Below are 23,149 nucleotides of genomic sequence, written 5' to 3'. Positions count from 1 at the left end.
AGCGGCTGGGCCCGTGAGCCATGGCCGCTGAGCCTGCGCGTCCGGAGCCTGTGCTCCGCAACAGGAGAGACCACAACAGTGAGAGGCCCGTGTACCGGGAAAAAAAAAAAAAAGTTTTGGAAATGGATAGTGGTAATTGTTGCACCAAATTTTGAGTGTACTTGATGCCATTTAATTGTACATTTAGAAATGGTTAAACTGATAAATTTTGTTGTGTATATTTTACCACAATATAAATACATACATACATAAATTTAAGCGAACATTTTTTTAAACTTTATAAATCAATGCTTCTCCACCTAAGAATTATTTCTGAGGCAGTATACTTTTCAGAATTCGAAGTGTCACAAATGATTCTCCATGAAAATAATGACAAAAGCTCGGAGTCCTTACATATGTCTAATTCAAAATTAACCTTTCCTCAAAGATTGACCAACCATATCAAGAGTAAGGGTTAGGGTTGGGAAGAAAGCTATGACACTCTCTTAACAACACTAAATCACAGAGATGATAAATGATCTTGTTTCCCAAACTCACATAGAAAGTCACTGGTTTTCTAGGTGTAATACTAACTAGACTTGGAGCAAGGAAATAAATTTATTTCTGCTACAACTGTCTCCACTCTCTCTGACTCCCATCAGAGACAACTGCCTGGGCTAGTTTTCGGATGTAGGGATAAGCTGCTTACAACTATAAATTATTTTGCAAGACTCCAAAGAAAGATCCTGTATTTACAGATTCAAGGGAGGAGATTGCAACATTATTTTATAACAGAGAATGACTGGGCAGTAAGCAGGGTTAAAGGATGCAATAAGAAGCAATAGTGAAGCACTACAGAATCCCTTACAGGCAATGTGAGACACTGTCTTACTTCAACAATCACTGCATTGGAATTCTGACTAACATGTTTAGTGCTCAGATCTCTTTCAGTCTTTTCTGGTGTGCCGTCAAAATTCTGGTATTTGATTAGTGGTTGTTTTGGGATGGGGGAAGGGAGATAAAAGGGTGATAGCTAAACAGTTTCTTTTTGAGGTAATGAAAACGTTCTAAATTGACTGTTGTGGGCTTCCCTGGTGGCGCAGTGGTTGAGGGTCCGCCTGCCGATGCAGGGGACACGGGATCGTGCCCCGGTCCGGGAGGATCCCACATGCCGCGGAGCAGCTGGGCCCGTGAGCCATGGCCACTGAGCCTGCGCGTCCGGAACCTGCACTCCGCAACGGGACAGGCCATGGCAGTTAGAGGCCCACGTACCGCCAAAAACAAAAAAACAAAAAAACAAAAAACATAAATTGACTGTTGTGATGGTTACACATAACTGTGAACATATGAAATCCACTGAATTGTAAATTAAATGGATGAATTGTATGGTTATGTGAAAAAAATCTCAGTAAAGCCATTAAAAAAAAAAAAGTTGAACCAGAATCTAATTGTATACAGGAAATACAGAAGATAGAGAAGTCTATGAGGAAGAAATTTCAAAAAAGTTGAACCAGAATCTAACCAGTTACAGGAAATACAGGAGATAGAGAAACAAGTCTACAAGGAAATAAACATAAAATCCAAAAGGCAGGAAATTCTGTAAGACAACTAATCCAATTTCCTCAACAAGTCAATAGCATAAAAACAAACAAACTTAACAGTTGGGGGAGGGAGTAGTATTCCACTGTATATATACACCACATCTTCTTTATCCATTCGTCTGTTGATGGACATTTAGGTTGCTTCCATATCTTGGCTATTGTAAATAATGTTGCTATGAACATTGGGGTGTGTGTATCATCTCGAATTAGTGTTTTCATTTGCTTCAGATAAATACCCAGAAGTGAAACTGCTGGATCATATTTTAGTTCTATTTTTAGTTTTTTGAGGAACCTCCATACTGTTTTCCAGTGTGGAGGAAAACATATGGCTGTACCACTTTACATTCCCACCAACAGTGCACAAAGGTTCCCTTTTCTCCACATCCTTGCCAGCACTTGTTATTGCCTGTCTTCTTGATGATAACCATTCTAACAGGTGTGAGGGGATATCTCACAGTGGTTTTAATTTCCATTTCCCTAAGCACTTTTTCATGTACCTGTTGACCATATGGATAACTTCTTTGGAAAAATGTCTATTTAGTTCTTCTGCCTATTTTTAATCGGATTGTTTGTCTTTTTGTTATTGAGTTGTATGAGTTCTTTATATATTTTGGATATTAACCCCTTATCTGATATATGATTTGCAAAACTTTTTCTCCCATAGGATGCCTTTTCATTTTGTTAATTGTTTCTTTTGCTGTGCAAAAGCTTTTAAGCTTGATGTAGCCCCAATCTGTTGATTTTTGCTTTTGGTGTCATATCCAAAAACATCATTTTCAAGAACAACATCAAGGAGCTTCTTCTCTACATTTTCTTCTAGGAGTTTTATAGTATCAGGTGTTATGTTTAAGACTTTGATCCATTTCAAGTTAATTTTTGTGAGTGGTGTAAGATAGGGAACCAATTTCACTGCTCTGCATGTGTCTTTCTAACTTTCCCAGCACCATTTGTTGAAGAGACTATCCTTTCCCCATTGGATGCTCTTGGACCCTTGTAGACTATTAGACGACCATATGAGCAACAACGTGGATGGATTTGGATGATAATATGCTTAGTGAAATAAGTCAGACAGAGAAAAACAAATTTTACGTTATCACTTACATGTGCAATCTATAAAATAAAACAAACTAGAGAATAAAACAAAAAAAGAAACAGACTCACAAATATAGAGAACAAACTAGTGGTTACCAGTGGCGGGGACAGGGAGCAAGATAGGGGTAGGAGATTAAGAGGTACAAATTACTATTATAAAATAAAGAAGCTATAATAATATATTGTACAGTAAAGGGAACATAGTATTTTATAATGACTCTAAATGGAGTACAACCTTTAGATATAGTGAAACACAGTGCTGTACACCTGAAACTTATTTAATATTGTAAATCAGCCATACCTCAATTTAAAAAAAAAAAAAAGTCAGAGGAGGGAGAAACTGCCCTTTTTTTTTTTAAATGCAAGTGATCTAAGACCAAATTCCATCTGTGGATTTTGTTTGATCCTGATTTGAATAAACCAACTATAAAAAGATATGTAAGAAATAATCAAGAAAATTTAACATGCACTGGATATTAGATGATACCAAAGAATTATGGACTGTTAATTTTGTTAAATGTGATAACAGCACTGTGGTTAAATTTAAAGATGTTAATGTTTATACTAGTTTTCTACTTCTGTGTATCTCTGAAGATTCCCATAACTTAAAAAGAACTTTTTCAGAGAGAATACAAGAAGAGAAATTGAAATCAGCAAGCTCTGACAACCCTTCGAAGGAATTTTGTTGCAAAAAAGAGCAAAGAAATATTGGAGGTTGGAGACTGATGGAAAAGTGGGGCCATAAAAGCAGAATTTTTTTTTTTAATTTATTTTTGGCTGTGTTGGGTCTTCGTTTCTGTGCGGGGACTTTCTCTAGTTGTGGCAAGCGGGGGCCACTCTTCATCGTGGTGCGCAGGCCTCTCACTGTCGCGGCCTCTCTTGTTGCGGAGCACAGGATCCAGACGCGCAGGCTCAGTAGTTGTGGCTCACAGGCCTAGTTGCTCTGTGGCATGTGGGATCTTCCCAGACCAGGGCTTGAACCCGTGTCCCCTGCATTGGCAGGCAGATTCTCAACCACTGCACCACCAGGGAAGCCCAAGCAGAATTTTTTTAAATGGGAGAAATAACGGCATGTTTGCATGTTTATATACTAATGGGAATGATCCAATAAATAGAGAGAAAAAGTGATGATATAAAAGGGAGGACTTCCCTGGTAGCACAGTGGTTAAGAATCTGCCTGTCAATGCAGGGGACATGGGTTCGAGCACTGGTCCAGGAGGATCCCACATGCTGCGGAGCAACTAAGCCTGTGCACCACAACTACTGAGCCTGTGCTCCAGAGCCCACGTGCCACAACTACTGAAGCCTGAGCACCTACAGCCGGTGCTCCAAAACAAGAGAAGCACTGCAATGAGAAGCACGCGCACCACAATGAAGAGTAGCCCCCACTCACCACAACTAGAGAAAGCCCGCACGTGGCAACGAAGACCCAACACAGCCAAAAATAAATAAATAAAATAAATAAATTTTTTTTAAAAAGAGAGAGTAGGGAGAATTCCTAAAGTACTGTATCTGAGTGAGAGAACTTGGGATCTAGTTCACTAGTGGTTCATTTAAAATAACTGGTGAATAGACAGACAATACAGGTACAGATGATAAAAGGTGAACACACATGGTGGTAGGAGTATGTGGAAGTTCTTTCTGACTGCTTCAATTTTCTCAGTGAAACAGGAAGCCAAGTCATCCTAAGAGTGAAAATGGGGAAGAGCAATTAGGGTTTTAAGGAAAGAGTAGGAGGCATGAAATGGGTCAACTAAAACAGTGGGAAAATGAACGGACTAGGAAAATAAAATGTTTGCCTAGCAATGTTAAAGCCTTCATGAGTTAGTGGTCATAAATTTAAAGTGAGACCAGTCAATGGGATCTGTGTGTTTTCCTCCAGCCATACTCAGCTGCACAAGTACAGGTATGAAGTAAGCAGAAGGTTGGATTTAAACAGCATTGAGGTAGTGCAAATGACATGAGAAGAAGTTAAGGAAGCCAAGAGTATATGCAAAAGAGTAATTATAATGATCAACAAATAATTTAAGTTTGGTAAGGAGAGAAAAGAGGACAGCAAGGGGTGAGAGACAGAAAAAAGTTAGTATGATCACTAATTCTAGGTCCCAGTGGTGTTGAAGGACAGTTGAAGTCAGAGCACCAGAACAAGAGAGCAAGAAAGATAAGAAGTGGTATTAAGAGAATAGGAAACATAAAACTGAGATTACAGGAGGCTTATGGTTATTCATAATGACTAAATCCAGGGATGACTATGGAAGTGAATAGTTAAGGTGTAACACAGAATGCAGGAAATCAGTTGAAAAGAGGAGTTCAAGACACTAAGAGTGTATTAGAAGGATCATCTCCATGTACATTGAAACCATCCAGAAATCTATATATTCTAAAATTTCTCCAATCAGTATGTTACCGTGGTTAAAAGTAAACTCCAAGTTTTAAAATTTTAATAACACAAACATTATAAACATGTCACTACAAGTCAATCAAACTATTATGCTCTGGCATATGTTTGTTCAATAATTGGTACCATTTCATAACGAAACAGAAAGTGTTAATACAACTTCACCCAAGTTACTCTTAATTACTTTTTCAGTTTTTGACAAATGGAGCATGTTTTTAATTCATATTCCTACTATAACTAATAAGTACCAGTTTTTTATCAAAATTGATTATCCTCATGCCATCCTCTTGAATAAGAAAACATATATTTATATCTCTGACATAGCACCTGGCTTAAAGCAATAATTCAATAACTATATATTCCTTTCTATTAAAGGAGATAGATAATACTATGAATCTACATAATTATTTAACATTTACTTCAGTTCCTATTATTTCTAGAATAGATTCCTGAATTTTCATGTATGAATCACCTTGGGTCTGGGAAGTTCTAATTGTAAAATTCCAGAGTTGATTAAATCCTGAATGTAAAGTTTCAGAGTTGACTAGGAAATCAACACTTCTATAACACCTCCCAACACTCCTCTGACTCAAATTTCAGAAAAGAGTGAGATAGCAACAAATAAGGTTGTTAGTGAGAGTAGTGATGGAACCCAATCTACTGGCTCTTATCTTTCCACTATTTTTTCATGGCCTAGTCAGAATTACACAGTAACATACCATATTTAAAATATGCTACTTACTGTGGTATGATGGGATATACTGCCAACAATGTTGAGGTTTTTGAGCAGTTGGGGAGAACCACTGTACTGTCCAGAAATCTGCTTCCTAACTTCAGCAGCCACAGTTCTACAACAAAAAAAGCAAATACATTGTTTTTAAAAAGAAAACAAACTAACTTAAAATGGGAGAAAGCTAAGTATTTTAAAGACTCATCTAGGGTTTCCCTGGTGGCGCAGTGGTTGAGAGTCCGCCTGCCGATGCAGGGGACACGAGTTCGTGCCCTGGTCCGGGAAGATCCCACATGCCGCAGAGCGGCTAGGCCCGTGAGCCATGGCCGCTGAGCCTGCGCGTCCGGAGCCTGTGCTCCGCAACGGGAGAGGCCACAACAGTGAGAGGCCCGCGTACCGCAAAAAACAAAACAAAACAACAAAAAAAAAAACTCACCTAAAGAACAACAAAACCTCAGCACATCAATAAGGCTATAAATTTATAAGATATTTGGTATAATTACAGTAGAACATCTTTATAATGCTGATATAGGGTACAATACTTACAGCCAACTTACATAAGCTTTTTTTGTAGATGGCATTTCAGGGAACATATTGATACTTTGGTTTATGATAGAACTGGAAGCTACAATAAGATGTATATATTAATGTGTATATATTTTAAGGATATAAAATTAATTCAAAATAGTTTATAAACAATATTCATGCTCCAGAAAACTATTCCCTATTTTTACTTAACTAATAAAAATTGTCTTTATACTGTGGCATTAATGGCTTTCCATAATCTGACCCTAATCACCTTTTCAGCCTTACATATCCCTTCCCAAATTCTTCTCAATGAACATAAACTGCTTCCTAGAATGCTGTTTCTCTCCTGTATCCACAAATTCAACTCTTAACTAGTTTTAGGGGTAAAACTCAAATGGCAAGACTTCCATACAAGCTTCTTGACTCACCACAGCTAAAATACCACCCTTCTTAAAAACACTTAGAACATTTATCATAACCTAACTTGCATTTTCCTCCTTCCTAGTTATTTTCTCCACATTCATGTATGCCCTATATAAACAGAGGCAGTGGTTTCATTCATTGCTATTTCCCCTAAAATATTTAGCATGTAGCACTTAAAACAGAGAAATGTATATTTAGCCCTCTGAAATATATAGTATTACGGACAAATTAAGTAAACCACAAAGGCATTACCATAACATAACTTGACCAATAAGTCCTTATTTGAAACAGAATTAAAGTTTAGAAGTTCCACGATTTCAAGCTGCTTGTTGACCCTTGGGAGCATACTAGTGTTTCAAATTTACTAAATGACATTTCTAGGGACTTTCCTGGTGGTTCAGTGGTTAAGACTGCACGCTCCCAATGCAGAGGGCCCGGGTTCCATCCCTGGTCAGGGAACTAGATACCACGTGCCACAACTAAAAGATCCCACACGTGGCAATGAAGATACCTCGTGCCACAACTAAGACACAGCGCAGCCAAATAAATAAATAAATATTTCTAAAACAAAAATATTTTAGACATTTGAATGACTTTGTAGCTCATTAAGCTCTATATTCCTTAGACTTCACAAAATTATAAACCAAAATATTCAGTGAGTCTTAAATCCAGTAATTAAATAACTTCCTCACATTAGTAACATTGTTACTAAGTAAAAAAATGTAACTGAAGAACACAAAATAAAGACAACTATCAATAGATTTTGTACAATTATTTTCCTGATGTCAATATCTAACCTCCACTCTATGATCATCAACTGGTCACTATTTTATAAACCTTGCCATTTGTTATTTACTCTTTTCCAAAAAATAAACCCTACCTTCTTCCTATCATTTCACTGAATGTAAAGTGAAACAGGCCTACTGCCTTCGATTCTAGGCCATCTTGATGATACTTTTATTCTGGAGTGTTCTCAAATTAATGGTTGAATTCAGAGCTCTGAACATCTTAGTGCCCATTCAAATTTCCAGTTGAATTTCTAGACAATTTCATTTTCCATAAATTATCCAAATATATGATATAATCTTTAGCCTCCTTCTTCTCTTCCATACCCCCTTAACTTTTTTCATATTCAATCACTCCACACACATCTCTTGAGCACTGTTAGGAGCTGACCACTCAGTTAGAAATTTTTGATAGAAAGGTAAAAGAGTTATCATTTTTAAGCCTCAAGGTACTGAATTAGCTCAACTTTTTCTTCACAGGTGACCTGAAGTACTTTAGATCATATTTGTGTTTTATAAAAGGCTAATTTGTTATTCATAATTGTCAAAACTTGGAAGCTTATCCTTCAATAGGTAAATGGATAAACAAACTATGGTACATTCATACAATGGAATATTATTCAGCAGTAAAAAGAAATGCACTATCAATCCAAAAAAGACATGGAAGAACCTTAAAAGAATATTGCTAAGTGAAAGAAGCCCATCTGACAAGGATACAATACTGTATGATTCCACCTATATGACATTCTGGAAAAGGCAAAACTATGGAGGGGTGAAAAACAGTGGTTGCCAGGGGTTGGAAGAAGGAGGAAAAGGAAGAGATGAGTAAGTAATGCACAGGGATTTTTAGGGCAGTGAAACTATTCTCTATGATACTATCATGATGGATACATATCATTTATACATTTGTCAAAACCTATAGAATATACAACACAAACAGTAAACCTAATGTAATCTATGGACTTTAGTTAATAATAATGTATCAATATTAGCTTATCTATTATAACAAATGTATCATACTAATCCAAGATGTTAATAAAAGGGAAAACTTGGTTGGGAAGTAAACATGGGAACTGTCTGTACTTTCCACTTTTCTGTAACTCTAAAACTGCTCTCCCAAAAAAGTCTACTAATTTTTAAAAAATAAGTAAATAAATAAAAAAGACTAACTCAGAACAGACAAGGGAGGAAGAGAAGAGCATGAAGAAACGATTAGAGGTTAGAGATGAAAGCTAAAGGAGGAATGTAACCTTTGAAGGAGGATACAGATTGAGGAGAGGGCAAAGGACAAATTCTGTAAAGCGTCTGGATGTGAGAGGACAGGAACATTCACTGCAGTTTATGACTCCCCTTAGGCTTTTAATGAAGCCTATACACTGTGAATGTTCATTATTATGTTTGGTTTAAAGGCCTTACAATCTCCTGATCCTGTTGTCAAGACTGAGATGAAAATATGAAAAAGCTTTTAAAAAGAGAGAGAGAGACAGAGAACAAGTATTGTGTGTATCTTCCTCAGTGCCACTCAACTCAGTCTACCAACCTCAGCACTACCTCAGGGCTTCTGTTTCTCAGCGTTTCTGGGGCTAAACCACGAGTAATCTGAATTGTAAACTGCTATATTTGATCAAGTTCAAGATCTCAGTAACTGTTAAGACATGCTATTACTTCAGGTACAGCTAAGAAAGAAAAACCTCGCTAATTAAGCAATACACTATCAATTAATTGAAAGACATACCCTGATTTCAGATAATGTTAAAAAGTGAAACAATTTAAAATATGATTACTTCAAAAAGGGACAATCTTTCCTTAAATAACAGACAACCTTTCATTTAATAACAGAGACATACAAACGATAATCCCCACATTACAAATATTTGTCTTATTTATTCATGACATAATTTCCCCCAAAGAGAAAATCAGCAATAATTTGAAATAAGAACCATTTCCAAACTGAGCTATGATGGCAATAAAACCATCTGCAACCCAGACAAAGGATGTATTTATACTGAGACCCTCCGCATGAAAAGATTTCCTCAATGGTAAGTGAGGAAATTTTCCCAAATTTAAAAAACAGTATCTCTTAACCATACTATGGTCCAAAGTATGCAAGACAAGAAATGTAATGAATAAACTGTTATCAGGAATAACAGTACCTGTTATCAATTAAAATCCTTTATCACAGATTACTTTTTTTAAACAATTTTTCCTACTCCTAATGAAGCTCATATAGTAAAGCAATACAAGGAAGTCTTTTTTACTTCTAATAAGCTATTAGTATTAACTGCAAAGTGGAAAGAAGAGTAGGTCAGAAATTCCATAGTTACTTACACTCTTAAATTATAATAACAGAATATCTTCTTTCCCTTCCAAAAGCACATGATCCAATATTTGACCTATTTAACTCCTTACCAACTCCATTTCTGTAAGCTCTCTCACTATGTCAACATGCACTACAGTTTTTACAAAAGAAAGCATGCGCTAAGGCCGTTCACCATGGGATATTAGAAATAACCAACAAACGATCCACATCCTAAGGGAAAATTATGTTGCATTTAACCTTTCCTCTAACCTCGTCCCACTTTCAGACGCCCGATCAACCATGATTTCCAGAACATCCCAAGGCCAATCTGGGCCTCTCTCATCTCTAGTCATTCTTCATGGGACCAGAGGAAACACCTGAGTAAAGATGAGTAAGGAGAGTTTAGACTAAAATAAAAGAGGTTAGTTGAGCTACTCCTATAAAGTCACAAAAAAATATTTGCAATGTAATATGCAAATAAGAGAATAAGATCTCTTGGAACTGGCAGTTTATATTAAACACAGAACTCAGGGGAGAAGTGTAAGGGAATATACCATGGAATATACCAGGTAAGGGCACATATCAGAGACAAGGCAAGAAAGGGCTAGCTAAAAATCCCCAAAAGAAAAAGGACAAGAACAGATGATACTCCAATGCTGTGACTATCCAAGTCCATGACTGATGACTGATGGACTGAATCACAGTTCTACCATTGTGTATAGTTGGTATTAAAGACCAAAAGAGGCAAAATAAAGAAAACAATAGATTAAAGAAATGCAACACTGTATCACCTTTCCAGTATTTGTGCCACAAATGTTTAACCTGAACTGAATCAAACCTGTATATCTAACATCCAGATTACAAGAAATACAGAGTACAGTGTTAACAATACTAAAAAAAAGCAATCAGACAAAAACCAGAAGAAAGCTCATTCTATAATGTCAAGTCTCTTCAACAAGTCAATGTGATGAATAAATAAATAAAGGCAGTGGGCTAAGTTTTAGCATAAAAAAGACTTAAGACTAAAAATTAAAGTCTACTCAAAAAGGGAAAAAAAGACTTAAGAGATATAACCAAATGCAATGAATGGTCCTTAACTGGATCCTGATTTGAACAAACCAGCTATAAAAGACATTTCTGGGGATAATGAGAAATTTGAACATGGACAAGGTATAACATAATTAAGAATCAGTGATTTTTTAATGTGGGAAAACAGTATTATAATAATGGAGGGAAACGTCCTTATGTTTTAGAGATGCAAATGATGTCTATAAATTTAGCTTAAAACACTTGTTATTGTTACTCTGCCTTAACAGAGAAAACCAGCAAACTAAATATGGAATACAGATGTGCCAAATACTCTTCAAGAAGTATATCATATCCTCCATATATCCCTGCCTATTTCTGCCCTGTTTTCTTCAGGTTAGACACTCATCCTCTGTGCTTTCAAAGCATTTTGTGTTTATCCGCATTCATTTAAGGAAATGGAGTTTCCAGGAGGCTAGTTCAGACAGGCAGCAGACTAGCTAGACTGCTTTCTATGGTGGAATAAGAACCTGGCCTTGCTGACAGAGTCTGATTTTAGCAGTGAGAAAGCCTAATGTTTATAAACATTCTCTTTGATAGAAGCACATAAACTGCAAAGTAGATTTTTCTAGAATAGTAGTAATGCGACCCACAGATGTAAAAGTATAGTAGACAAAAAAAAGGTGTGGTGAAGTATCAAGAATATGGCTTCTCAGGCCTGGCACACTCTCCCTCTTCAGAGGTACCTTTGCAACCTCCTCGAGGAATGAAGGATGACAAGGAAACTTTACTTGTGATGATAGGACTACGCTATGTCTCTTTTTTTGTATAAATGTCTCAAAGCAGGCTAATTTCTGCCATTAAAGAAAACGTACATTTTTAAACTCTGTCTGGTGCCATTTTCCTATCAAGAACTATCTCACTGTGATAACTGAGCAGTACCTTAGTCATAGCACCTATCAAATTGTTCTGAAATCTATTTACCTATCTCCTTGCAAGGAACTAAGCAATTAGCTTTACTTATCTTTGCACCCTCCAGCAGAGTGCCTAGCACACTCTGGGTGCTTAAAAAATGTTTAAAAAACTGAAGTGAAAAAAATGAGACTATAGTGAAATTCATAATTCCTCCCCCCAAAAAAGTAGTTCAATAAGAATGCTAGAATGGAACAATTGATAGGAACTTCTTGAGTGCAGGAACTACATTTTATTAATCTTTACATCCTCGATGTCTAAGACAATTAAGACAACGGGGGAGGGGGAAAAAGAGGAATGGAGAGACAGGTGTAGTGGAGAGAGAGAAAAGGAGGTAAGGGAAAAGGAAGAATTTAGAGACTACCCAGTATATGGACTTTCCAAATGCCTTTCAGAGGAAATTAATCTATAAGTATTGTTGCTTTCTAATTGATTGGAAAGAGACAAGAAGTATGCCTTTTTATCTATTACTGTCAGGTAATCAGGTAAGTGTTTGCTGGGGGGAAAAAAATCTGAATCAACAGAAGAGTTCTACATGTGTAAAACCTTTTCTTTAAGAGCCTAGCTGACATCATTACTATCCCATTTGTTAACTGGTAAAGTTTAAAAACTACTACTGAAGAAAAAAAAACTCCTACTAAAACACAATGCTCTCCTATTCTATGTGAAACTTTTCTTTTTTAGCAATGTTTTAACAAGATAACATGTTTACTTATCTCAAAGTAGTCTCTACTACGTCTTTAGCATATCTGCAAAGGGCTGGTTCTAGAACTACATTCAAGCTCTACAATTATGTAAATAAACTTACTATGAGAAGCAGAGAAAATAAGATTTCGCCAGTATGGAGAATAGGATTCTCCAGTATGAAGAAAAGACAAAACAACTTGATAAAGGAAGCCATCTTTAAAAAAAAAATGATTAAAAAAGTAAATAAAAGGAAAATGTACATGGTATTAAAAACTCAAACTTCACAAAGAAGTAAAAACAAAAGGTATAACTCTCTACCATTTCCAATCCCCAACCCTATTCCCCACATGTGACCACTGAATATTTTCTTAGGTGTCCTTCAAGAAAAAGATGTGTGTACATCAGTGCGTATATAAGAAATCCTTATTTTTTTAATATGACATATGACATCATACATAACCTTTTCTCAATATCTTACATTATACACTTAATATATCTTAGGAATCTTTCCATATCAGCACATAAAATTAATAATAATATTCTAGCAATATTTATCAAGCATTTACAATGTGCCAGATACACATAAAAGTGTTAAATTTGATATACCTCACTTAATCTTCAGAAGAACTCATGAAGTAGGCACTATACCAGCATACTGAAGTTTTAAGACGTTCAGGTCATACAACCAATAAGGAATAGCACTAAGGTCTCAACTTAGAGCCCCCACTCTTAACCACTGTTCTCCTTTTTATCTGATATAGAGTCCATAAAATGAATAAACTGCAACATATTTAACCAGTCTCTACTGTAGACATTTAAGCTATTTCTAGTCTTCGCAAAGATCATCACTTAAATGTAAGCTCCACTGAGAGATTTTTGTCTAAATCAACAATTATGGGTGGGGTGATTGTTATTTTATCTTTTGGGCCTTTTGTATTTCCACATTTTCTGCAGTACCTACCATATATTATTTTATAGTAAGAAAAAAATAGATATTTTTAGATAAACTTGAAAAATAGAGTAACTTATGAAAGGAAAGGCAGAGGCAGGGTTTGAATTCAGATCCATTAAACTCCCAAGGCCTCTTTCCATGGAAGCAAGTTTCCCAAGGTAAATAATTCTAGTTATAGTTTATATTAATTATTTCTCTATTCTCCAGAACCTAACCAGGAGGTCAGTTAAAGATGCCCAGTGAAAATGTCTGTAGTATATACCAACATATTAATAGGAACACTATAATAACTACCACCACTATGATAGGTTTTCTATCTTTCACGGATGGCTAAATAAAACTCCCATCTGAGGCACTGTCATTTGTAAGTTATCCTGTGTTGAATTCTTTAGGAATTAAGGTCCAGAGTGGACCAGTAACCACTAAAACCCCAAGAAAACAAAAACACATACAGGTTGATTTGTGAAACCAAAGAACAGAAATAATCCTTCTCTATAATACACTTAACATTTAAGACATAGTTCCTTTTGGGGGAGGATGAAGGAAAAAAAGATGTCAGATGACTCATGTATCCCATCTGACGCTATTTTGGGATAACATTTAAGTTAAAGATTTAGAAAGCACTGTATTAAGGAGACTTGGAAGTCTCCATCATTCTGATCTACAGCATTTCACTATATCTCAATTTCCTCAACTAAAACATGGTGATAATAATGCTCCCTACTTCGTGGAACATATTAAGTTATAACTACAGAAAAAAGATTTTTAAATTTAGCATTTGAAAAAATTAACACTGATCTGAAATTGGCAACTAAAAAGAAAACTGAAGGGAAAAAAACCTCTACTGTAAAAAGTCAATCCTCCCAAAAGGAAATAAATATATCCTTCACTCCACTCTACTTCATAAAAATAAAGGCAGAATCTCCTTACCCACAAACATACAAATTATATCCTGGTGTAAACTGTATACAATTAGTTGCTAAACTCTGTTCATCCTAAGTCTTAAATACTTCTCAAATTTTCGTCCCCTCCTTCCCTTTCCTACAGTATCTGCCTACAGATAACATCATACTTAATGGTGAAATGCTTTCTTCCTTAGACGGGAAAGAAAGCAAGGATGTGTACTCTCACCACTTCTATTCAACACTACACTGCAGGATCCAGCCAGTGGAATATGGGAAGGAAGGAAGGAAAAATGGGAAGAAGGAAGAGAGGGGGGAAGGAAAGGGAGGGAAGGAGGAAGAAAGGAAAGGGAGGAAAGGAGGGAGGGAAGGAGGGAAGGAAAGGGAAGAAATTAAAGGCATTAAGATTGGAAAGGAAGAAATAAAACTATCTTTACGCACAGACAATATATCCTGTAGGCAGAAAATCTTAAGGAATCCACCAAAAGTTACTAGAACTAATAAATGAGTTCAGGAAGGTCAGAAGATACAAATTCAATATTCAAAAATCAATTGTATTTCTATAAACTAGCAACAAACAAACCAAAAATAATTCTTTAATTCCATTCATGATAACATCAAAAACAATAAAATACTTAAAAATAGATTTAACAAAAGAAGTATAAGACTTGCACACTGAAAACTTTAAAACTTTACTAAGAGAAATCAAAAAAGCTCGAAATAAATGAAGAGACAGTCTGTGTTCATGGATTTTTTTAAAAATTTATTTATTTCATTAATTTATTTTTTTTTGGCTGCATTGGGCCTTCATTGCCACATGCGGGCTTTTCTCCAGTTGCGGTGAGCGGTGGCTTCTCTTGTTGCGGAGCATGGGCTCTAGGTGCACAAGCTTCAGTAGTTGTGGCACGCAGGCTCAGTAGTTGTGGTTCACGGGCTCTAGAGTGCAGGCTCAGTAGTTGTGGCACATGGACTTAGCTGCTCCACGACATGTGGGATCTTCCCTGACCAGGGATCGAACTCATGTCCCCTGCACTGGAAGACGGATTCTTAACCACTGTGCCACCAGGGAAGCCCTGTGTTCATGGATTTGAAGACTCAATATTGTTGATGGCAATTCTCCCCAAACTAATCTACAGATTGAATGTAATCCCTGTCAAAACCCCAATAGAATATTTGCAGAAATTGGTAAAATTCATCCTAAAATGTTTACAGAAATGCAAAAAATCCAGAATAGGCAAAACAATTTAGAAAAAGAAAAAAGTTGAAGGACTTCCACTTCCAGCTATCAAATTTTACTGTAAAATGAGAGTAATCAGAACAGTTTGATACTGTAAGGACAGACATACAGATCAATGATTTTTAACAAGGTATCAAGGTAATTCAATGAGAAGAGGACAGTCTTTTCAACAGAGTGATACAACAACTGAACATTCACATACAAAAGATGAATTTAGACCCCTTCTCACACCATGCACAAAAATTAATGCAAAATGGATCATAAACCAAAAGTAAGAGCTAAAACTATAAAAACGTCTAGAAGAAAACAGAGAAGGAAATCTTCTTGAGTATGAATTAAGCAGGGTCTTAGATAACACCAAAATCATGATCCATAAAAAGAAAAAAAATTAATAAATTGGACTTCATCAAAATGTAAATCTTTGTGCTTCAAAATTCACCATTAAGAAAATAAAAAAGCAAACCAGACAGGGAGAAAATATTTGCAAATCATATATCTAATAAAGTATCTGTATCTAAAACATATAAAGAACTCTTACGGGCTTCCCTGGTGGCGCAGTGGTTGAGAGTCCACCTGCCGATGCAGGGGACACGGGTTCGTGCCCTGGTCCGGGAAGATCCCACATGCCGCAGAGCGGCTGGTCCCGTGAGCCATGGCCGCTGGGCCTGCGCGTCTGGAGCCTGTGCTCCGCAACGGGAGAGGCCGCGACGATGAGAGGCCCGCGTACCGCAAAAAAAAAAAGAGAAAAAGATTTTAATAGACAGTTCACCAATAAGATATGTAAATGGTTAATAAGCACAAGAAAAACATCACTAATCATTAGGGAAATGCAAATCAAAACCATAATGAAATGCCACTTCGTAAGTACTGATACATGCTACTACTTGACAAACCTTGAGATGTTATGCTAAGTGAAGGAAGCCAGACACAAAAGGCCACATATTTTATGATTCCATTTATATGATATGTTCAGAAAAGGCAAATCTAGAGAAAGAGAGACAGACATAAAGTATATTAGTGGTTGCCTGGGGCTTGGGGTGGAACTAGGGAGTGACTACAAACTGGCATAAGGGGTTCTGGGGCGGAACGAAAATGCTCTAAAACAGGATTGTGGGTGATGGTTTCACAACTTTATAAATTTCCTAAAAATTACTGAATGGTACACTTTAAATGAATTAACTGTACGGTATGTAAAGTATAACTCTATAAAGTTGTCTTTTTAAAAAACAAAAAGAGATTGGATATGGTTGGAACTACTCTGTGAAGATAAGGGTAAGAAATTGCTTATAGTCAGAGGAAGAATGAGGGTGACAGGAAAAAGAGGAGAGTTGGAGTGGAGTCACTAAGAAAGTTTTGGACTCTGAGGCTCCTTACCACCATCCCTGTATCTTTAGCAAAGGTTATGAAAATCGTTAAAAGGCTGATATGAGTGAAGGAGTTCAGTTTTCTGGTGTCACAGGACAAACATGGAACACCTCATGATGATGCAGGAGTGCAGGTGTAGAAAGAAGCATGGGAAAGCCAAAAAACAAGAACCAAGTAGACCTCTTTGGGAGGCTCTGAGTTGGCATTAAGGTGAGAGCTAAACTTAACAAAGTTAAGAGACGGGATCCACAGCTGGCATCAGGTTACGCTGGTTTTGTTTGTTTTTTGTATTTCACCAGTTACATTTAAATTTTAGCAGGTAGTAGAGCTGACTATACAGCTATATGTTTAAATGATTATAGTGATGCTACACAACTTCAAATGACTAATTTTAAAGAATATCAGTTGTTTTGGGGACCAGCACTCTGACCCTCTTTCTTTTGGTTAGAAACTCCTTTTTGATAAGGAACTCATTCCTTGAGATTGGGGGTTGCTGACACTATCACATCTCTCCCCCAAACCACAGAGGACATATGACCCAGGACTGGCCAGAATCCCCTATATCCCTAAACACAGAAATTGGTTCAAGGAAGGACATGTGATCCAAGCCAGACCAATAACTGAGTTCCTGGATCTTTTCTGCCACAACTAAACTTGTAGGATTTGAGCCTGGGGCTGTCAATTCTCATTGTAACCATTTTGTTACAATTTTGTGGAAAAATCTAGCCAAGACATAAAGAGGCCTACTAACATCATCTGTATCCCTGAACCCAATGTACTCAGTTACATGAGTCAGCACTTTTTTATATGTGCAAATTAATCTGATTTGAGTTTCTGTCACTTGCAACCAAAAAGTATCCTCTGTAAAAGGCCACTGAAAAAGCAGAGACATCTCAAGCGGTTGCCAAAGGGGTCCAAAAGATGCATCCCAGAAACTAAAGGGAACTAACTCTCTGTGGAGACTGAATTGACTAATGGAAAACAGGATGCAGGAGAAAAGCAGGTAGATAAATTTCCTCTTCTTCCACAGTCCCATCTACACATCTAAGGAAATGTTCCTCTGTCTAAAGATATCCTGTGTGGCCAAGCATGCACATCTGGCAAACGATCTCTCTCTAGCTCTTTGTGAAGCAGTGGCCAATGAGATAAGGTATCACCTTACATTGTTTCCCATCCTTCTCTTCACTTCCCTCTTCTCTTTTAATGCCCTGGGATCATGCCTCCCAGAAAAAACCTTAACTTTTTTTTTGGCTGCGTTGGGTCTTCGTTGCTGTGCACGGGCTTTCTCTAGTTGCGGCGAGCGGGGGCCACTCTTCACTGCAGTGTGTGGGCTTCTCATTGCGGTGGCTTCTCTTGTTGTGAAGCATGGGCTCTAGGCGCTCAGGCTTCAGTAATTGCAGCATGAGAGCTCAGTAGCTGCGGCACACGGGCTTCAGTAGTTGTGGCTCATGGGCTGTAGAGCGCAGGCTGAGTAGTTGTGGCGCATTGGCTTAGCTGCTCCGCGGCCTGCGGGATCTTCCCAGACCAGGGTTCAAACCCATGTCACCTGCATTGGCAGGCGGATTCCTAACCACTGCGCCACCAGGGAAGTCCAAGCCTCAGCTCTTAATCCTTGTTTCAGTCTCTATTTTCTAGGGAACCCAGCCTAAGAGAGTACCTACAAAAAACCTACAGTAATCACCAGGCTTAATATTAAGTGAAACACAGAAAGCTTTCCCTTGAGATCATAAACAAAACGAGGATGCTCAATATTAACACAATGTTGAGTAGAAATGGTAGGAAAAATCTGTACAATAATGCAACGTAATAGCCTGCAACCAACACAAAAAAATAAATCAGTTACAAGGTTTGGAAAAGATAAAACAAAAATTCTTGATTTTCAGATGATACGGCTATCTACATGGAAAATATAAAGGCCACGGGAGAGTAAGTAGGTTGACTGCAGCCTGATCTTCACCCTCAGCTTTGTTCAGTCTACCCTGTACCAGGAGTTTCTCAAGTATGGAGCTGGAATATAAGGTCTCCTGAAAAAGACTGACACTGTGTTTTCCTGAGAAAGCATAACTGTTCTGGTTGAATCAGTCCCACAAAGCTATTGTGTAACCTGAGGACTGTCCAGAGTTGAAGATCCTGCGCCCATTTTGAAGAATCAAGGATTATTATTAAACTTTGGTAAAAATTTTAAAAAAAAGAAAAAGAAAATACAAAGGAATCCACAGATACATTCTTAGATTTAACAAGAGTTTAACAAGGTATATAGCTGATACAAAATTGTTATATACCTAGGGATAAATCTAACAAAAGATATGCAAGAACCTTATGGAGAAAACTACAAAATTTCATTGTGTGATATAAAGAAGACCTAAATAAATGGAGAGATACACCACGACCATGAATCAGTATTATAAGAATGTCGTTTCTCCCCCAAATTGATGTACAGATTCAATGCAAACCCAATCAAATTCTAATAGGATTTGGGAGTTTTTTCTTTGTTTGTTTTTGGTAGATTCTAAAATATACACGGAAATTCAAAAAGCTAAGAGCAGCTAAGACACTTTTTTTTTTAAGGTGGGAGCAGATAGTCTACCAAATTCCAAAACTTATTATAATGAAAATTGTTTATAATTAGTGAAAAGATGTATGACCAGACCACTGGGACAAAACAGAGAGCCCATAAAAAAACCCACAAATAAGGACACACACATCTATTATAGACATGGCAGGACAGATCAATGGGGAAAGGAGAATCCATTCTGAAAAAATTAAAATTTCACACCATACACATATCAAGTCCAGGTGGAATATAAACCTAAACACAAAGGAGGTAATTACAAAGTTTATTATAAATCAGATGAATATCTTAATGACCTCAGAGAATAAAATATTTCTTAAACAAGACCCCCAAAATACTAAACATTAAAAAAAAAACCTGATATACGGCATTAAAACTTAGTTTTCAAAAGACTCCATTTTAGACTTCCCTGGCTGTCCAGTGGTTAAGACTCCACACTTCCACTGCAGGAGGCCCAGGTTCAATCCCTGGTCAGGGAACTAAGATCCCACATGCCGCAACATGCAGCCCAAAAAAAAAAAAAAAAAAAAGTAAAAGACTCTATAAAAAGGGTTAAAAAACAAAACACAGTGTAGGAAAAGATATTTGCAAAACATATAATCAATAAATGATTAATCTACTGAATACACATAAAGTACTCCCACAAATCAATAAGAAAAAGACAATCCAAAGGGAAAAAACAAGGAAGGAAAATGGCAAACTATTTAATTAGGTAATTTACAAAAGAGTAAATTCAAATGGTCAATAAACATACAAAACAGGGCTCAATCTCATTAGTTATCAAGTAAATATGTACTAAAACTTTTACAATAAGATAGCATCATGCATCCACCAGATTGGCAAAATGAAAAAGTTGGCAATACCAAGTGATGGTAACTATGTAAAGCAACATTGTGGGAGTGTAAATTTCCACAACTATCTTAGAAAACAGTTTGGCATAGCCTAATAAACTTGATGATAAATAAAACTGCTAGGACAAGCAATAAAAACCCAGCAATTCCACACCTGAGCATACCATAGAAAAACTCATGAACATATGTACCACAATATATGTATAGGAATGCTCATAGCAACACTGTTTCTAATAGTCAAAAACTGGAAACAACCCAAATGTCGGTCTACTGTAGAATGGAAAATTGTGGTATATTTATACAATGAAATAATATAAAGCAATGAAAATGAATGAACTTCAACTGCTGTAACATCATGGCTGAATCTGACAGATATAATTTTGAGCAAAAGAAGTAAGACAGAAAAGCATACAAACATACAGTATGATTCTATTTAAATGAATTCAAAAATAAAAAATATATTGCTTAGGGATGCATTCATAGGTAGTCAAAATAAAGAAAAGCAAGGAGATGGTTATCCCAAATGTCAGACAGCAGCTTGGAGTACTCTGAAGCAAAGGGTAAGATTTAGAAAAGGAGAGGCAGGATATATTAAAAAAAACAACAGAACAGTTATAGAGATGGAAATGAGCAGAGTATTTGTGGGGGTAAAGTGAAAACACCAGACTGACTAGTCCAAAATGTAAGCTAGAGAATAAGCAACAAGAGAAGGACCAGATTATAGATTACTTTAAAATGCAAGCAGGAGTTTGGATTTAACCCCATAAGAAGCCACTACGTTTCGATTTTTGAACATAAGGATGCCATGATAAAAGCTGTGTTTTAAGGAGACTTCATTTGTAACACGTTTGAATTAGAGGAGGCAGGGACTAGATCAGCCATGACCTTGTTGTGAGGCAATGAAAGATGCTCCAAGGTGGCAGGGTGGCGTTCATTCCTACACTTCTTATGCGTCCAGTTTACACAAGTTTCTGTGCTAAGCGCTGGAGATAAAAAGACCTAGACCAGCCCTCAAAGAGCTCTGAAAAGCAGTATAAAATAGGGGGAAAGGGGAAAGGAGGGCAAGCATGAGAAAGTTTAAAAAGAAAAAGAAAAAAAAACTGTACCTCATGAAATCAGTGATGAACAAAAGAAAAAAGTCAAATATTCCTAATTCTCAAGAGTTCTATAATCCAAGTACACATAAGGTAGCATGGTAAGCACTGCCATATGGCCCCAGGATTGATAGGAAAGAGAACAGGCAGGAAGTACTGGTGACTATACCACATACATGTGAGAAAGTTGACTATAAAAGAAAAAGGAATGATTGGTTGGCAGCCAGAAATGCCAGAAGACTCAACAGTTCTTTGTTTTATGATGAGAAAGGCAGGATACGTCTTATGGCTTAAGGGAAACATCCATAAAAAAGAATAGATTGAAGATGCTAGAAAGGAAAGGGAAAATTGTGAGATCAAGGTTGGGTGGAGGTAGCAAGGTATGGGATTCAAAGTCCAATAAAACAGGTAAGTTTTAGGTACAAGATACCCTTCAGGCTCAAGAGAAAGATGGTTGAACGATATACTGGGACAGTCATATGCTGAGGTTAAAATGAAGGACTCACGTGGTATGGTCCCAAACTTTTCGGTAAAAGATGGGGTAGGGAAACAAAGATGATAAATTATTTGGAATAAACCTCATTTCAAATGATAAGACATTAATTAATAAAAGATCAACTCTGGGGACTTCCCTGGTGGCACAGTGGATGAGACTCTGCACTCCCAATGCAAGGGGCCTGGGTTCCATCCCTGGTCAGGGAACTAGATCCCACATGCATGCCACAACTAAGAGTTTGCATACCACAAATGAGGAGCCCACGTGCCACAACTAAGGAGCCCGCCTGCCGCAACTAAGACCCGGCACAACGAAATAAATAAATAAATAATTAAAAAAAAAAAAAAAAAAGATCAACTCTGGACTATTCTAGTCTCCCTCTAATACTACTCTGCAGCTCCGGAGCAAGAAATAGGTTAGATATTCAGCATTACCAGTTAGTGAGATGAGTACAACAGAGGTCAGGGAAGTGGTATATGTGTCCAAAGTGATCAAACAGGCAGCACTGAAATAGTTGATACTATGTGGAAAGGATTTACTTTGATCAGCAGTGAGATGATGAATTGAACAAAGTAGATTAAAAGATTGGGCCTATTCAGCCAGAGTTATGAACAGATTCAAGACTAAAAACAATTGAGGTTATAAATAAGCCTATATATATCCAGGAAATCCTACTCATGTAAGATTTTCCTCGGAAATAAAGATCCTATGAAAGCCTTTCATTAAATTCTGCTTCTTAGGCAGCAAAATGATAAGAAATTAACAAAGATTAAGAAAACAAGGGTAACTTTTGGTATACTAATAGCAGCACTGTTAGAAAATCTAGAACTACCACAGAAGAAAATATTTTGCAGAAAGAAAATACAGTCGAATAATAATAATTTAAGATATGAAATCAGAGGACTAGGGTTTGAGCCTCAATTAAAGCAAATAATCTCATTCTCAGTAGGCCTCAGTTCTGCATCTGGATTATGGGAATAATAAATAACAGTAAATAACCATAATTCAAAAAGACACATGCACCCCAATGTTTATTGCAGCACTATTTACAATAGCCACGACATGGAAGCAACCTAAATGTCCATCAACAGAGGAATGGATAAAGAAGATGTGGTACATATATATAATGGAATATTACTCAGCCACAAAAAGGAACGAAA

The 23,149-nt window shown here is 36.9% G+C and overlaps 1 protein-coding gene across 14 annotated transcripts in view; it reads right to left on the bottom strand.

The window, feature by feature from the left end:
- DOCK7 (dedicator of cytokinesis 7) overlaps positions 1–23,149 on the bottom strand; it is a 196,979-nt gene that overhangs the window by 169,657 nt on the left and 4,173 nt on the right. For 13 of the 14 annotated variants that reach the window (XR_003679612.2, XM_028489312.2, XM_028489314.2 and 10 more), the window contains exon 2: positions 5,813–5,918. Coding sequence is in view for 13 of the 14 variants with exons in the window: in XM_028489312.2 (XP_028345113.1) it covers positions 5,813–5,918 (106 nt within the window). In the remaining variant the exon portion in view is untranslated. Of the gene's footprint in view, positions 1–4,284; positions 4,358–5,812; positions 5,919–16,504; positions 16,596–23,149 lie in introns of those variants that run through there. The other variant, XM_028489316.2, reaches the window with a different exon arrangement.

Source organism: Physeter macrocephalus, chromosome 4 (genome assembly GCF_002837175.3).
Source record: "Physeter macrocephalus isolate SW-GA chromosome 4, ASM283717v5, whole genome shotgun sequence".
Lineage (NCBI taxonomy): Eukaryota > Metazoa > Chordata > Mammalia > Artiodactyla > Physeteridae > Physeter > Physeter macrocephalus.
The sequence above is the reverse complement of the archived record's forward strand: the minus strand, read 5'-3'. Positions and strand labels throughout refer to the sequence as shown.